The sequence below is a fragment of the Quercus lobata genome, chromosome 10 (genome assembly GCF_001633185.2).
Source record: "Quercus lobata isolate SW786 chromosome 10, ValleyOak3.0 Primary Assembly, whole genome shotgun sequence".
NCBI lineage: Eukaryota > Viridiplantae > Streptophyta > Magnoliopsida > Fagales > Fagaceae > Quercus > Quercus lobata.
The window spans coordinates 13,656,335-13,670,393 of NC_044913.1; the positions used below are offsets into that span (position 1 = coordinate 13,656,335).

At 33.3% G+C, this 14,059-nt stretch overlaps 1 protein-coding gene across 1 annotated transcript; it reads right to left on the reverse strand.

Moving 5' to 3' along the window:
• Nucleotides 1–5,469: 5,469 nt before the first annotated feature.
• Nucleotides 5,470–6,550, reverse strand: LOC115964369 (probable CCR4-associated factor 1 homolog 11). Its single transcript, XM_031083696.1, has one exon. It carries the CDS (start codon nt 6,397–6,399, stop codon nt 5,470–5,472), a length of 930 nt encoding a protein of 309 aa, XP_030939556.1. The 5' UTR covers nt 6,400–6,550.
• Nucleotides 6,551–14,059: the final 7,509 nt, after the last annotated feature.

The window sequence follows — 14,059 nt, forward strand, 5'->3', positions numbered from 1 at the left end:
GCCTATCACATAATGCCATTGTAGGGAAAAAATAACTCCAAAAAATGAAAACCCATAACGCCTCCCTTACCCAATCCAAGGACCCCTTCCCTATACTCCATCATTGGAGACTCTAATTCTTTTAAGAATTGTTCACTTGTAAGAGCATCAGCATCGGCGGTACCAAAAATTTTAACTTTTAGCATCATAAAAATCTACTTTATCTATTTTACCACCTCACTTTACAAAACACTCAACATCAATGGTTTTATTTTAGCGTTCAACACATTAAATTAATATAAATAACATAATAAAATAACACATCCATTACAATAAACAACAACTACAACCACATAAAATATATTATGTTGCTTTACCATTTGAGTTACGGTGCACATCTATAAATGGCTGTGCACTATAGCTGATGAGTTAAATTTTTTACCTATACTAACAACAATGTAACAAAATTTTTTGTATATTATGGTTCTAAAAATAGCATTTTAGCAATTTCACACCGCCAATGTGCATGCTCTTGTGGTGATTGACTCAACCCAACTTCAAAGGGAAAATTTCTCATACCCACCTCAAATACAAAGAGAAAATTTTTATGACTCAAGAATATCTATGGTCTTTCTTATATACTTTGGACAGAATTTGTTTTAACTATGGCATGTCCCCTATGACCAAATCTAAGTGGCATGATGGCAATAGGGAGACCATTTAATAACACATCCAAGTGATGTTCATATTCATTGCTGACATATTATATAGCTTCTTGGATGTTGCAATGTAACCGTAGGTATATCATGTTAGTGAAGGTTAAGCATAGCTTTGAGTTGTTGGACTCGAAATGGATTAAAGATTAATAGTCTAATGTATCCAAAGGACAACCTGACCTGGAATTATTTTATTTTATTTTATATTAATAATATTTTTATAATTTATTTTGTTTTGACTACCCTAAAAAATTTGAACACCCTAAATTTTATTTAAGCCCAACCAAACTAACTTGGTCCCCTTTAATATATCATTGACACTTTAAAAATACTTGGAAGCCCAACAACACTCTCCCCCATTTGGCACAACGCTTTTGCTCCAATTTAAAATTTTTGGTACAACATAATCAAATTATAAAAAATAAAAAATAAAACAAAAACAAAAGCAAACCTAAGGTTAGGTTTAGGTTTGATAACAGTTTTTGTTTTCTATTTTCAAAAACTTGTTTTTAGGAATATAAAGAAAAAATAATTTTCTTGTATTTTTGAAATCAAAAGCATGTTTGATTAGTTGGAATTAAAAAGATAATTTTTTAAAGAAAAAAATAGAAAATATTAAAATATGTTGTTATTAGGATTTGAACTCTACTGCTAACTTATTAAATGAGATAAATTCATTAAATTAAATCCGTATTTTCATTGATTTTTGAAAATTAGAAACTGAAAACAGCCTTTTACATGTTTTCAATTTCCTTCACAAATTGAGTTTTGAGAACAGTTTTTGTTTTCTGTCTATTTTGGGTTGTCAAACAAATTTTTTAGTCTCAAAAATAGAAAATTGTTTTTGAAAATAGAAAATAAGGGGAAAACAATTACCAAACATACCCTAAGAGTTTTAGATATATAACATCTGCCTCCTTTGCTTAGTCCGCCAATCTATGTCGTCCATCATTTTACTTGTCGCCCTTAGTATCTCATTTGTCGGTAACTATCATAGCTCTCTCTCTCTCTCTCTTTATCTCTCTTTTGAGTGTCTAACTTTGTAAATTGTGATAGACTAGTGTGAATTTATAATTTATGATAGTGCAAGCGTTTGACATCTCTATAATAGTGTTTAGTTTTATGAATTATTATTTGCGGTAAGAGTTGAGTGGTTGTGCTGTGGGCAAGGTTGTCAAAATCGGGATCCTACGTAAGATTGTGGGAGGTAGGTAGGATCGTGGATCGTAGAATCGGATCGTGGATCGTAAGATCCTACCTATTTTCAGATTTTAAGAAAAAAACCTATTGATGGTTACTTTGTATGTTATATAATCACTTAAAATATGAATCCATCCATAAAAAATAAAAAATAAAATTGCATCATAAAATGTAATTTGCACACGGTACATCATTCTTATGTCATTCTAACGAAACAAAATATATTTAACTTTTGACATAATATATCTAAAAAGTTCAGTACATGTTTAATTAGCAACTAAGTAGCAAAATATTATCTACACATATGGAAAATGTTTTCCAAATTCTAAGTTCCAAATCCAAAATAAATTAGGCTAGTTAGCATATAAAAACTAGCTAACTACAAATTTATAATATGTAATCAAAAAGAGAATTCTCAATCTAAGGTAAACTAGCTAATTACAAATATGAAATCCAAAAGATAATTCTCATTCTAAGGTTCTTCTAATCTAATCACTCTCATTGTCATATCCCATTTCATCATCTATATCCTTCCTACTATCAACATCCATGGCGTAATCATTGAAATCCCTAAGGTTTTTTTGAGATTTTATGTTGACATAGGGGTAAATTTGGGACTTCAATTCATTATTGGGCTTCTGATAACCCGTTGAACTTGTGGGTTTGGGTGGATTATCTTACCCAAATGAATCCCACTAAAAAAAAAAAAAAAAAAAAAAAAATCAAGCCAAATGGTAGGATCGGTAGGATCCCATACGATTCTACCATTTTTGCGATCTTGCTATGATTTTAAATTTTTTGGTGAGGTGAGATGTAAAAATCGTGCGATTTTATGATCTAGATCGTGATTTTGACAACCATGGCTGTGGGGCGTAGGCCAGTGGGACTGTGGATAGTAAAAAGCTAAAGGGTAAAGGCAAATATAACTGCATAGTTTTTTTAACTAAAGAGACCTAAATTGCGCAAAATTAATTAAATTTTCAATTCGTATACATGTTAAATGGGTGAGACCTAAATTGCTCAGTTTTTTTTTTTAACTAATTGTAAAGTTCACATGCATATTTACAAACACTAAAAACTTGGAAATAACTAAAATATCAACTGGGCTTGTGCTGATTCAAAGTCATCATGCTTAGTTGAATTGCCTTATCATATCATTGGACTAAATTTCTTGTGACCCTAGTCATGCTACATGTTTGTTTAGTTTCTATGTCCACTTCCCTACAAATTTGCCCTTACATATATCAAACATCAGAAAGATAAATTAAGATGACATTACTGAATTGGAAAGAATTAAAGCGAATTTGTTTTCCTATGGCTAATTCATCAGAAAGATATCCCTCCTTTAATTTTCATCCTATTGTGATTAACAAGATTTTAAGAAAATCATTTTTTTTTCTTACATTTAATATATTCGTGGGACTCCTGGAGAAATTATAGAGTCCTCTGATGGACCATGTCATTTGTCCACAATTCCACTAAAAAACTTCTACTTGTTTAAAATTACTGAGTCAGCAATTAATTTCTATTTAAAAAAAATTTCTAACTAACAATTTTTAACATGTGGAAGTTTTTTAGTGGAATGGTGGACCACATCACTTGTCCACATGTGGATCTTATAATTTCTCGGATTCCTGGCCACTTCATTATACGAGAGAACAAGTTGTATGGTTTGGACCCTAGAAATAGATGATGTCTTAGGTATTGACGATTTGCCCTACAAAATCACTAAAATAAGAACTCTAGGTGTAGCTATAGTGGTGAGATTGAGACTTTTTTTTTTTTTTTTTTTTTAAGAATTTCAATTTATGGTGACTTTTCTTATTGATGGTTCTTTATTATCAAACTAAGACACCAATATGTTTTCGTTAAATGGCGTAAAAACTTAAGATTTACCATAGCATCACCTAACTTTTGTCCCAAAATTATTCAATGCTCATCTTAGAAAGATAGCCAACCTTACAATGCGTTCTGCGTTTATTTTATTCCTTTCAAGTTACATAGTCATTGGCCTTTTTGATAATACAATTCCTAAAACAATAGGTATGGTTCCCAAGTAAATTAGAAGCCACTGCCTTAGACGATTCTCAATTTATATCTTTAATCATATGAAAGCTGCTTTTATATTTAGGACTGTTTGCTCCCTTCTCTGTCTTTTTTTTATGATCATGGCTAGCAGGCTTTTTTGTTATTCGTTTTAATATTGATGAGCCCTCTCATATCGGTGGAGAAAGGAATTAGGAAGAATGGGAAGCCTCTTCATTACAAAGGGAGCACATTCCATATAATTATTCCCTACTTTGATCCAAGGATGTGATTTTAGTCTTGGTGATGGCCGAGGAGAAGATTCAATCGATGGTGTGAAGTTTGCCATAACGAATATAAACAGTAATGAGATACAAATGCATAACTGAATTTAATTTTATCCCAAATATTAACTTGACTGGGGACATGAACAAAATCAGAAGAAAATTGCATCTCTTGAATTGGGATACAACCTGTTTACCTAAGGCTAAGTGAGAGGGACCTGAGGGTGGTCTAGGACTCAAAAAATTCAATCTCATTAACCAAGCTATGCTTGCTAAGCAATAATGGAGAATGATAAAGCAACCAAATTCTCTTCTAGTCAAAACTTTCAAAGCAAAATATTACCCTAAAACTCACATGTTCGACTGCCAGCCGAAAACTCATCATTCTTAGATAGGGAAAAACCTTATAGGTAAAGACAATACCATTATCTCACAAGGTTGATGCTTGGTTGGGAGAGGTTGTAACATTTCTTTGTCTCATCCTCTTTGGTAGGAGAGTAATTCTCAGAAGCTTAGCGAGCTTGGTTTAGTTAATAAGACTGTGTCTGAATTAATTGATATCACTAGCAACACTTGGAAACTAGAAGTAGTAAGGAAGCTTTACCAATATCCCCTTGGTGAAGAAATCTTAAAGATCCCTCTGCCAAAAACAGGGGATGGTCAGGACAAGATTCTTTTGAGCTTTTCCAACTCAGGAGATTATCAAGTGAAAAAAGCCTATGAACATTTACATCAAGAATTCATGGAGACCAACCAACATCAGAATAGAAACTCAGACATCCCCAAGGAAATCTGGAATTTAGTCTAGAAGGTGAGGCTTCCTATTAAGATCAACACTTTTATATGGAAGCTGCTACATGAAGTATTCCTATAAACTTGAAGCTCATTGAAAGGGGAATTCCTACATCTTAAATTTGTTCTTTGTGCAAGGTCTTTTTCAAATCTATTCCTCAGTAGCTAGAGCTGTCTGGTTTGGATCCCCCCAATTAAAACTTGGGAACTAAATCAGATTTCCCTGAGAATGTGGCTGGTTGATGTGTTGTTGAGGACCAAGAAACTTTAGCAAGCAAATATATCTTATCAAGCCACCATTCAAGAATTTGAAACCAGCTTTGCACCCATATTAAAGTTAAGAACAAGCAATTATCTTTTTGATAAGTAAGATCCAGCAATATATATATTAAACAGTTAAAAAAAAATTAACCTTGTATTGAAATTATAAACCAAAAACAGAAAAAGAAAAAAAAAATTTACTGAATGAAAAATTAATTACACAATACATGTGATTGTCTACACAGATTCAAATTTAAGCCGGCATTATTCAATTGATGATTATTATTCAACTCCAAGCCGTGAAGAACACACTGCATCCCTGTCAACAAATGGCCATTATGTGTAAGTTCACCATCGTTCTTTTCTTTGAAGTAGACATCTAAGAACTTCATGAAAGTTTGCAGAGTCAACAAGGTATCCGAACCAGCCTGGTGACTCTTCCCAGCCAAGCGTTCCACTCCCAATCTATTAGCCACTGTCTCTAAACCCCCATAAAGGCCATCACAAAACTTCATCATATGCTTCAGGTCGAAAAGCCTTTTCCCAAATAACCACTGCATCAGATCCATAAACTCCATCAGATCATACGGCAGTGGTTGCCGTATCAAGATTTTCATCAAGTGGGCAATGTCATAGGCACCATGAAAGGTAACCCAAGTGAAAGCAGAGTGATTACCCAACAACCCAGATTTCAACATCAATGCAGCAAAGTCGGCAGAGTCAATACCCTCCTTCAAGTTCTTGTCGAAATTGATTCCCTGGCTCTTGAGTAACTCTATTGATTTCTGGTTCTGGACGTCATTATAGACATCGAAATCTCTGAAGTTAAACTCCCAAGCGTATTGATACTTGGTACCGAAATTGGGCAGAGATCCTTTGTCGTCACAGAGTGCCAAACCCAACTGAATAATGTTGGTAGCATTAACATTATCTCTGATAATATTGTAGTTCAAGAAGGAAGGTAGTTTTCCAAGCTCTCGCTTGTCGATGTTCATTGGACTGAAAACAACACCTGGGAATTCAGTGTCGAAAGCCACCATTCTGTGAGTCATCCCTGCAATTCTGATGAGATCAAACTCCTTTAAAAGATTGTGTTTCCACACCTGTCTTACCACAATCAGAGGAAAAGAGACACCATCCATATTGTATTTTGATGTCTAAGTTTCTAAGAGCAAGAACTGAATTTGAGCAAAGAATTTGTTAGGGCATATTTATAAGTACAATTGAAGAATGGCGGTGATGTGAAGCACTTGTTTTACGAATAGGAATAGGAAATTTGAACAAGTCGGTGGTTTATATTTGGGTTCTGAGTTCTGACCGTTGGGCTAGAGATAGAATTTTTATTTATTTACATTTCACTATTTTGTATAAAAAAAATAAATATTCACTTTTTAATTTTTTTACTATTGGTAATAGAAAAGATTTTATTTACTGTGGCCACTTTTAAATTATTAATGGGTTTTGATCTAAGGCAATTATTTTATTATTTCTTTAATTCTGTGCAAGAGCTTTGTATTTTAATTAACACCTCCTAATTTTTCAACAAAGATATTTAAGGTTTAAATACCCCAATCACAATTATCAAATGGACAAAGTTTAGTTACAAAATTAGTTATAGCCTAAGGCTACAATATTACTCAATATCTTTTAGTTGGATGTGAATTTTGACAAATTCACCATTAGATTACATCTTCTTCTTATATCCTTTATGCTTGCAAAATTTCTAGAAAATTAAAGATCAATAGCTATATCATCAATAAATTGTTTAAATTGCAAGTTTTTATAGTTTAAAATTATGTATAAAATATAAGTTTATAGATTATATAGTAAATAATATCCAATTAATACAAAATTTGATATGTGTATTAAGAGCATAAAGAACATGCAATTCAACGGTTATATTTTCGAAATATAAAGTAATGTTTATTTTATTCAATGTTGTTGAGTCACCCCACATTGATAAGATGTGATATTGAGAAGGAGTCTATCACTTGCTCCGCGACACTAATTGTTGCATGCAGTTTTGGTGTTGGCGTGTGAGTGTATTCCCTTATCTCATTCCCCTCCCCCCATATATGTGTGTGTGTGTGTTTCTCAAAAAAAAAAAAAAAAAAAAAGTAAGGTTGTAGTTTTACGTTACAACCAGTTTTGTTGCTAAATTTTGTCCTTATCAAATTATCGATAATAATAAAAAATCTCTATCTCATAAATGGCATTAATTGATCTCATGCTACATGTAGGGGCAGAGGCCCCATCCAAGACGATTAGCAATGTCCAAGGAAAGAAAATGGATGCCAAAAGGATTCCCAACCCAGGTCTCGTGGATAGGGGTGCATTTGAAGGACGGTCCGAGGAGGAATGCCTCCTCGGACGTGATGAGTATGGCTCAAAAATGCATTCTGTTTGCTAGAAGGACTCACTCCAATTTACATTAGCAGTAGGGATGCGCCCCATAGGCCCGCAGGAAAGAAGGAAACGTAAAATATCCAAGGAGAGGCTACTGCTATCGCATTAAATGCGTTGCAACTACTTTTCTGGCTGCATTAATATGGAGAGGACCTGTGAACAGTGCTACCTTGGCCACCACAACTCACAGAAGGCTGAAAGGGAGTGTCCGATGGGACAAACACTCAAGTAAGGTACCAAATGATCAATAAGTGTAAGACCACGATAGTTTCAATAAGACTATATAAGAAGGGGAGTCCTTATGAGAAGGGGGACGAAGAAAAATGAGGAGAGAACACTGTAGCAGTACAAATGACTGTAATCTTCAAATAGTGACCGATATATATTCATCCTATCTCCTCGGACTGAGGATCTATGGATACTAACGTGTTTTACTTGTGTTCAACTGTTGTATAGCCCAATACTAACCGCTGTCCAATTCGCTAAGACCTAGTTCTATAGCTCACTCTTTACAAATTCATTGTTTCTGGGCTCTTTGAACCAAGACCCTATACCTCTTGGTCTTGGGCTTCGAATTGTGACCCTACACTACATTACCACCAATCCACCACCCTTTTTTTTTAGCGATGCTAGCCACTACGGAAGTAAGTAGTTGATGATGTTAACTTCAAATTGAGTTGATGTGGTTTGTTATTATTGGGCCATGTCTAAATTAGTAAATCTTCAATTGCAGTTAAACTATTAGAAAATTTCCCCTCTGGTATATGCATGTTTTTTTAGTTGTGTTTGTGTGTTATGTTTATGTTTCTTTTTCTTTTTGATTTGTCACCAATCCTATATGTTTTTGTGCATAACTCTATCCAAATTGGTTGCTATATTTGTATACTCTTCAATGTTTTTTTATAATAATATTTGATGTTTAATTCTATTATGTGTTATGAGTTTGATTTTTTTTTATTTCATTAATCTTATCCTTGTGTCGCTCATGCTAATACTAGTAATTTCATTTGAGATCATCTTAAGAATAATATACTCACATGATATAATAAAAATATAAAAGCGAGTGGTTAATATATCATAGTTGGACTTACACTTAGGGACGAATCTAGGTGGGGCCTAAGGGGCCCGGGCCCCCCTAGTCCAATTTTTTTTTTTTGTTATAATATTTTTCATTTTTGTAGTTAAGCCCCTTTCCAAAACCTTAGGCCCCTTTTTTTTCACAATGAGCCTAACTAGCCTCACCCAAATAACAACTATCCAGCAAAAAACCTTAACAAAAATAATAAAAATATTCACAATGATGATTTTATTTTAGCCAAAAAAAAAAACTATTTTACCACCAAAGAACCAAAAAATCATGTGTTATTAGAAAAGCTAAAACTAAGTTTTTTGCAACTACAGTAAACTGGTATAAATACCAGTTGACTGTAGCAAGTTGTTAAAAATAAAATAAAATATTTTATTATGATTATATCTCTTATTTCAATTAAAAAACTCAAATTATCTTGCTTCCTTTATTAAAAAAACTCAAATTCTCTTGTTTCTTTTATTGTTAATATTATTTTAAAGGGATAATTACACTTTACCCACCTGTGATTTGCCTTTAATTCGACGTGCCTACCTGTGGTTTTAATTTTGACACTTTACCCACTTGTGATTCTCACCATTACTATGTCGAAACCCACCTCTTCCTCAGCCGTTAGTCTAACACAGAATATATAAAAAACAAAACCCCAAACGGATCAAAACACTCTCACTCAAATCTTGAACATGAAGAACATACCCAAAAATCAGAAGAACATAATACTCAAATCTTTTCCTATTTGTCTCTTGAGTTGGCTCACTAGAGCAAGCCCAAGCATTTGTTCTTTTCTTTATATTTGTATATTTGTATACGGTTACTCTTTTACATTAATATAGTTCTGTCAATTATCTCAAGAAAAAAAAAAAGTGAACCCATAATTTTTGAACATAAACCCAAACCAAAAACTAAACCCAGAAATCTTGAAGATTAACCAAAAATCAAACCCATAAATTTTGAACATAACCCACACAACCACTGCAACCAAAGATTAAAACCAAATCAAACAACATCGGCATCGGCATCATCATCGTCACTATCGAACTAGTCAAATGACATCAACATCGTCACGGACGACGACGACAACGTTGTCTGAGAATTGGAGCTCGGCACCTTAACGTAAATGCTGCTATTGTTATCATTTTTGTGGGTTTTACCATCGGATGAGAATGTGAAGGTCGAGGAAGATGGACGACGACGATTGGGCTCTTGAGCGTTGGCAATGGAAGTGAAGAGACGAGTTTGGATTTGGGATTGGGATGAGAATGTTGTGAAAAATTTTGGGTTTCTTTTGATGGAGTTTAAGGTTTTGATAATTAGTGAATTCGCCATTGGGATTTTGTTTTCTATGCTCTGGGTTTTGCTGGAAATGTGTTTGGGGTTTTGACTATTTTTACTTTCCAAAACCACTTTTACATTTGCAGAGGAATTTTGCTCTTGGAAAAGCTTTGGGCTGGTTGGTCAGCTCAGGGTTTGGGCCTGTGTTGGATATTGTTTTTGTGTTCAACTTCTTGTAATTTTTCAGATTTTTGGTATGTTCTTCATGTTTTTGGGTATGTTCTTCAGATTTCTGGGTATGTTCTTCATGTTCAAGATTTGAGTGAGAGTGTTTTGATTCGTTTGGGGTTTTGTTTTTTACATATTTTGTGTTAGACTAACAGCTGAGGGAGAGATGGGTTACGACACATTAACGGTGAGAATCACAGGTGGATAAAGTATCAAAATTGAAACCACGGGTAGGCACATCGAATTAAAGGCAAACCACAGGTGGGTAAAGTGTAATTATCCTTATTTTAAATGAAGTTAAAAAAAAAAAAAAAAAAAAAAAAAAAAAAAAATTTGATATTAAGTGTATTGTAAAGTGAAGTGGTAAAATAGATAAAGTAACTTTTTGAGATGCTAAAACTAAAAGCTAAAATTTTTAGCACCATCAATGTAAATGCTCTAACTTCAACCAAAAATAAATAAATAAAATAATCCTAGCCAGCCTAGTATTAAAAAAAGACATTATTTTGTTTTTATTGGTAAATGATTGCATCTTAATATATTTAGAAATAATGATTTTGAGTATTTATAATTTTTTAATACTATATGGATGTCTATTTAGAGTTTTTTTTTTCTTTATACTTCAGTGCTTGCTAACTTAAAATCCTGAGTCCGTTCCTATTTACACTTATAGGGTTAAGTGGTGTTCTTATATGTTATATTAACTATTTAATTGGAGTTTTTTCAATGCGTTATCCCTTAATTTGTGATGGCCGAGGAGAAGTGCCAATCGATGGTGTGAAGTTTGCCAAAAAATACTAATGATAAAATTTAGATATTGTTTCTTAAATGTAATACACTGGTTTTTGTAATTAGATACAAATGCATAACTAGATTGAATTTAATTTTATCTCAAAAAATTTAATTTGAATTTATGTTGAAAATTATAATTTTTTTTTTTATTAATCAATGGAACCAAACCCAAAAAAAAAAAAAAAAAAAAAAAAAAACCAATACTATATATAATTTGATCAGTTCATTTTTTTTTTACACTTAAAAGTTATTAGTCCCTTAAAAAAAAAAAAAAAATCCTCTATATTTTTTAAGAGTGAAAAAGGAAAATTGCTTGCTATTAACAAATGTTGTAAAATTAGTTGTTGAGTAGACTCATATAAATAAGCGTGTTATGAGTAATGCTTTGATATTATGTTAAATTATCAACAGTGGGTTCTAATTAGCTTAACTGGTAAAATCTTTATTTCTCAACAACAATAAAAAACTGGTAAAGTCTTTAATGATTGAAACCCTCTTAAAAAAATGGTTAAATTACCAACAATTCATAGATTATTTCTTTTTTCCCTTTTTTTTATATATAAATTTTTATGTGTACTATACTACTATAAATAATTTGGTCGGTTCAAATTAAAAATAATAATAATAATATGAAGAAAAAAATAAAAATAATAATAATCCCTTTTCCAAACAGACAAAGGCAACCGACTTACCTCCTACTTGTAGTATAATAAGTAACCCATTAAAGCTTTCAACTTCGTTAGAGATAGTGGGAATTTGGGAGAAATAAACGAAATACAAAAGTGTAGCGGCCTTACCAATTGCTTTGCTGCTTATACACATGTTGGTTTCGATTTTGTTTTAAATAGAAGAGGAAAGTTTGCTCATACTGTTGTTGGTTTTGGATTTTAGTGGGGTTTGAGCTTGTTTTGGAAGCTGATGATGGAAGAGAACATGTGGATGGTAAATGGCATATGGGGAAAGACTGACCCAGAGAGCTTTGGTGACAGAGCATTCCAGGGGAAGCCTGTTAATACTGTTGTTAATGAGATATTGGCCGGTGAGATAGGTGAGCTTAAGATTGATGAGAAGCTTGTTCATATTGTACCCAGTTCTGGTTTTGATCAGTTGCTACCATATCAAAAGACTAGTGGATGGTTTGTTGGGGATTCCTCAGATGAGGATGAGGATGAGGATATGATGATGGAGGATGAAGTGGAAGCCAACGGTCATTGGGCTACACAACTACATCCAAATTTTGGCAATATGAGGGTTGATGTTCTAAGCATTGGTTCTTATTGGCTTCAACTCCAGATCAATGAAGCATGTGATTAGTTGGTTGGAGTGACAAGATGCATCCATTCTGCAGAAGATGTGCTTAAGATACTCGCTAAAGGTGATGATTGTGAAGTTGAATTGAAGGTGTTGGTGCATTTTCCAATATGATAATTTACAGCATCTCTACAAATCATATTTATTTAGCTTTGTTAAGCTTTTGTTGAGGAACCGGTTGAAAATTGTTTGGTGTACCCTTTTGGATCAGGCAAGCGATGCCAAAAAATATAAGAAGATTGAAGAGAAAATGATGGGAATGGGACCAGAAATGGTGGTAGTTGTGCATCGGTTGCATGCCGCAAGGGTTACTCCACAAGAAAGGAAATATGACTTGGTGAAGAGAATTAGAGAAGAGGCTTATCACGGAGAGAGAGAGAGAGAGAGAGAGAGAGAACGGGCTTGTCGTTTGAAGGATGAGAGCAAAGGAGATGAGGATGTAGGGAATTAATACAAAATTCCCAAACTTGTGAGAAACAAAATAGAGAAAACACACACCAAAGAAAAAATAATCACACGCACAAGACAATATTTATGTGATTCGGTAATTTGCCTACATCCAAGAGATTTCACTATTATCAGGGAACAAAGTGCGGTAATACAGTTTTTCTCTCTCTCAAAAACTACATAAAGAAAACCTTAATCACCAAAACAACGGTTTCTACATCCTGCGCACAGGATTCACAATGGGCTATAAAATAGGCCAAAAAATTGGCTTCAAATTAAAAAGCCAGCTTATTTTACTATTCAATTTATTTTTGCTACTATTTATGAGCCCCACTATACTTTTTGATACTATTTATGGGTCTCACTGTATTATTTCATCTAACTTTTACCTTTATCTATAGTATATTCAACAAAAAGTTTTTAGTTTCAGCAAAATAAGTGGATCCTAAACAGACCATTAGTTTAAAAAAAAAAAAGCATTCTTGCCATGTACTATAGAATTGCTTAGCAAACAGCAACTAAATAGAAACAAATTGCAAACTGTTTTATACATTCTCATCTATGTTGCTCTTGTTAGTCGAGTGAAGAAAATCATTGGGCTTTGATTTCATAAAAGTACATCTTTAAGATATTGAAAGTAGTTATAACAAGCCTCCTCCACATTCTCTACATCTAAATAATGTTTTGATGGGAACCAAATGGTGACTAAGGATAGCATGTGTAGCCTATAGTATGTAGAGAGAATCTATATATGACATTCGTTAGATCTATCATCCCCAATGCGCATTGCAAAATCAAGTGTTTTCCCATTGCTGATCATAGTAGAGACAACTTCCTCTACAACTAGCCCTTTAGATTTTAGTAATCCCCTGCAATGTTGATGCAACATTAGGCCCTCTAAACAACAAGAACAGTCATCACCTATGGAAGGGTTCTAGGCTTCTTGGAGTTTAAACATGTCCGCAGATGCCAATTCCAAAACATGAGATAACATAAGGAACTAGGAAGGATGAAGCAAATCAACTTTCAAACTTATGAAATCAATGGCCGTCATCAAATGTTGCTCTATCCTAATTGTTGCCACATACAATTGTACTTTTTTTCCACTAAAAGGCTGAAAGAGGGATTTCAAACACTCAAGTACTTTGTTCCCATTTATAACCCTCCACCGCCACAACCTTTATAATATAAATTCTTTTTTGTGGACTAGTTGCACAAGCAGGCATTGAATGTCCCAATTTTTAGGTGCTGATTGAAAT

Coding starts and splice junctions, on each gene's coding strand:
- LOC115964369 (XM_031083696.1), bottom strand. CDS start 6,399: ATGGATGGTGTCTCTTTTCCTCTGATTGTGGTAAGACAGGTGTGGAAA.